At 39.3% G+C, this 3,570-nt stretch overlaps 1 protein-coding gene across 1 annotated transcript in view; it reads right to left on the bottom strand.

Annotated features, from left to right (window-relative positions):
- Positions 1-3,570, bottom strand: part of SIRT5 (sirtuin 5) — a 21,963-nt gene that overhangs the window by 14,214 nt on the left and 4,179 nt on the right. The window contains 4 exon segments of the mRNA XM_003803931.3: positions 1,010-1,016; positions 1,434-1,447; positions 2,094-2,151; positions 3,074-3,161. Of these exon segments, the coding sequence (XP_003803979.1) occupies positions 1,010-1,016; positions 1,434-1,447; positions 2,094-2,151; positions 3,074-3,161 (167 nt within the window).

Raw genomic sequence — 3,570 nt, 5'->3', positions numbered from 1 at the left:
CGGGACAAATTGTTGAGAAGTGGGACTGTCCTGCCAAAAGCGGGACGTCTGGTCACCCTAGTCACCTAGGATGCTTCTTATCCCCTATCCCTTCTCTCCCTGCCCATGTGACTCACCCTGGATATGCAGTCCAAAGTCTAACCATCCTCATGAAGTTTTACTCTGTCTGTGTGCACTAAGGTGATGTGCTGACATGCTATTTCAGCTAAGCTTGATGTTCTCTTTCTAAATGGCTGTTTCTTGCCCAGCGACTTCATTCCACTCCTTAGCACAACTGTGCTCACAGTCATCTAGACTTGGGGGTAATATCAGACTCACCTTTGCTCCAACACTCCAACCTTCCCTGATTTTATCAACATCCACCTTTCATCTTCTCTCAGATTCACCTCTCCCTGGCCTGATCTGTAGTGTCCAGAGCCAAGTTCTCCAGGGTCCATTACCAAAAATCTCTCACCTTTCACTCTCTCCTACCTCTAAGTCATCCTCTAGAAACCTTCTAAATTCATTTCTCCCAAACACCATTTCCGTATGAACCTCCTACATCACAGGAATCCCCAGGACTCCCCATTCTTTCAGATTGAAACTTCAGAATCTATCAATGAAAACCCTCATATAAAAAGTACAGAGGGTTCTGTGGTTAAGAAGCCAGCAAAGTGGGCAGTGCATGTGGCTCAGGGAGTAGGGTGCAGACCCCATATGCCAGGGGTGGCGGGTTCAAACCTGGCCCCAGCCAAAAACTGCAAAAAAAAGAAGCCAGCAAAGTGTTAACATACCACAACCACTTTTTAGATGGCAACAATAGACTTTAGTGATCAGATGCTTGGAGAAGTCTTACAGTAGAGCAAATGTGTGGTAACTTCGGTTTAATGTTTCTGTATTTATTTCAGCACATAACATTTTTTTTCAAGTAATGCCCATCAACATAGCATGGAATTAGTTTTGAAAGTATTGTTTTAATATCTGGTCTTGAAAAACTGAAATAAAAATCTTCTTAGCCTGTGGTCCCAACCCCTGAACTATGCAGTCTGTGGCCTGTTAGAAACCAGGCCATGTACATCAATGCCTGAGCTCCACCTCTTGTCCCATCCCTAACTCCCATCCATGAAATTGGTCTCTGGTGCTAAAAAGGTTGAGGACCTGCTGTTTCTAGAGTCTTTTTTTTTTCAATCTACAAAAATTCAGTTGGGACAAAGAAATGATAAATGTTTGACATGATGGATATGCTAATTATTCTGATCTAATCACTATCTCTTATATATATTAAAACACCAGTATGTATCCCATGAATATGTACAATCAGTATTTGTCAATTAAAAAATAAAATTTAAAAAAATTCTGTTTGATCCTGTAATTTCCCTTTTCAAGAACTTCTGTTGCCTGCCTAATCCTGGATTAATAATTCTGGTGACATTAGCTGACCAGTTAGAGGATACCAGCCCCCCTGCTCCTGTAAGGAGCCCACTGGATCAGTGGGAGGCTAGGAGCTGCCCCAAACCCTGCCCCTGGAGAAATGTAAGAACTTTCTTCAGGCTAAGAAGATTTTTATTTCAGTTTTTCAAGACCAGATATTAAAACAATACTTTCAAAAGTTTTTCACTGAACAAATTCCATGCCACGTTGATAGGCATTACTTGAAAAAAAAAAAGTTATGTGCTGAAATAAATACGGAAACATTAAACCAAAGTTACAACACATTTGCTCTACTGTAGGACTTCTCTAAGCATCTAATCACTGAAGTCTGTTGTTGCCATCTAAAAAGTGGTTGTGGTATGTTAACAGTTTGCTGGGGCAGGGTTTGAGGCAGCTCCCAGCCTCCCCCTGATCCAGTTTCTGAAACTTCTCAGACCTCAAATTATGCCCCCACAACACAAAACAAAAAGGGATGGGAAAGAAACTGCTCTTTTCACTCTGGTTTGGTTCATTCACCCTTTGTCCTTCTGCCTTTGGTCTCAGAGGTCAAAGGCTGGTTTTTACATTTCTGCATTTGATTTAAGAGGCATGTCACCAAATAAATACTTAGGTTTTGACTCCTAACTTTCCTTTTTTTTATAATCTGGGACACCAAAAACAAATCAAAGCTTTTTCTTTTTAACCTACCGCGGAAGTTTCTCAACTGGGATTCTGGCTTCTTGAGTTTCAGGTTCTGGAGCACTGTAGTGAACAATATTAGAAAAAAAAGAATGTTAATGGTATAATCAAAAAAACAAAGAAACAATATAACCCAATAAGTTTGTATATTTGCCTGGCAGAATGTGGTACAAAATTCCTAACCCCAGGCATTAACCACCAGTGGCTGTTACATGCCGGGGGTAGGGGGGTGGGGGTGGGGGTGTCTGTATGTGGGAGGAGCTAAGGGAGAGCTTTCTGATTGGTCTTCATCATCATCACCATTTGAATCTTCTGCAATGCCACTGTACTTACATATTAGTTATATAATTTATGCTGTCTTAAAATGGCACAATAGAGTTATTCTTGATATTCTGAATCTACTCTCAAATTTTTCCCTAATTATAATAATAGTACACACTTATAGGAATGCTGGAAAATTCAGAAGGCTGTAAGAAATAAATAAAAGTTACCCATAACCCTTCCACTCCTGATAATCCCTATTAACATGTTGTCGTATTTTCTTCCAGTCTTTCATTATTTTATTTTATTTTTAAAAATTAAATCATAAACACATAGATCATGTATACATTAATGCATTTATGGGGTACATTGTGCTGATTTCATATAGAATTAGGAATGCTTACATCACACTGGTTAATATATACCTCATCTCTCTCCCAGTCTTTTAACTGTGTACTATCCACAACCGTGGCAAGCGTGCGTGCATGCACGCTTAGATACAAACTTGGGGTCATATTGTACACAGTTTGGTACCCCATGTTTTTCACTTAACATTATGAATTTTAAGCAAAATACTTCTCTTTATCATATCACTGAACTGTCTCTAGTCTTAATTCTCATAAATACCCATGGGAATCTTTGATTAATGTTCAACTTCCCACATTTATGTTCGCCTTAAAGAAGAAAACAACATATACTTATTCTGAAGTGCAGCGTAAATTACCCTGTTCCTGATAAAGCTGGACAAATTGGACTCTTGTAATTCTCGGCCACAACTCCACAAGAGGTACATCGAGTTTTAAATAAGCTACCTGAAAAATACACGTTAAACAAGTCCAGAATTTAGTATAATGAAGAGCAATTGTCTCCTTGTCTAAATGGGTACAAAATAATTTCGTTTCTGTACTTCATTTAGCAAAGGGCCTGTCGCAGGTGTCATGGGAAATGCACAGGTGCGCAGGCACACGCCCTCAGGGACTTTATAACCTGGGGAACATAACTAACTCTATGACTAACATGTTTTCAGTTGACCTGGGAGTGATGTTCATGCGGACAAACGTGGGCACAGGGTAGATGCATCTTAAAATAGATGGGACCATCAGTCTGATAAAATGAAGGGGTTTGTTTATATTCTCCTAAGTTAAAGGAAGAGTTTTCATCATTTGGAACTAAAAAAGCCCCTGACTAACATGCATGTATGATCTTTTTTTTTTTTTTTTT

The sequence above is a fragment of the Otolemur garnettii genome, unplaced genomic scaffold (assembly GCF_000181295.1).
Source record: "Otolemur garnettii isolate 467f Iridium unplaced genomic scaffold, OtoGar3 scaffold00026, whole genome shotgun sequence".
NCBI classification, from domain to species: Eukaryota; Metazoa; Chordata; class Mammalia; order Primates; family Galagidae; genus Otolemur; species Otolemur garnettii.
The sequence above is the reverse complement of the archived record's forward strand: the minus strand, read 5'-3'. Positions and strand labels throughout refer to the sequence as shown.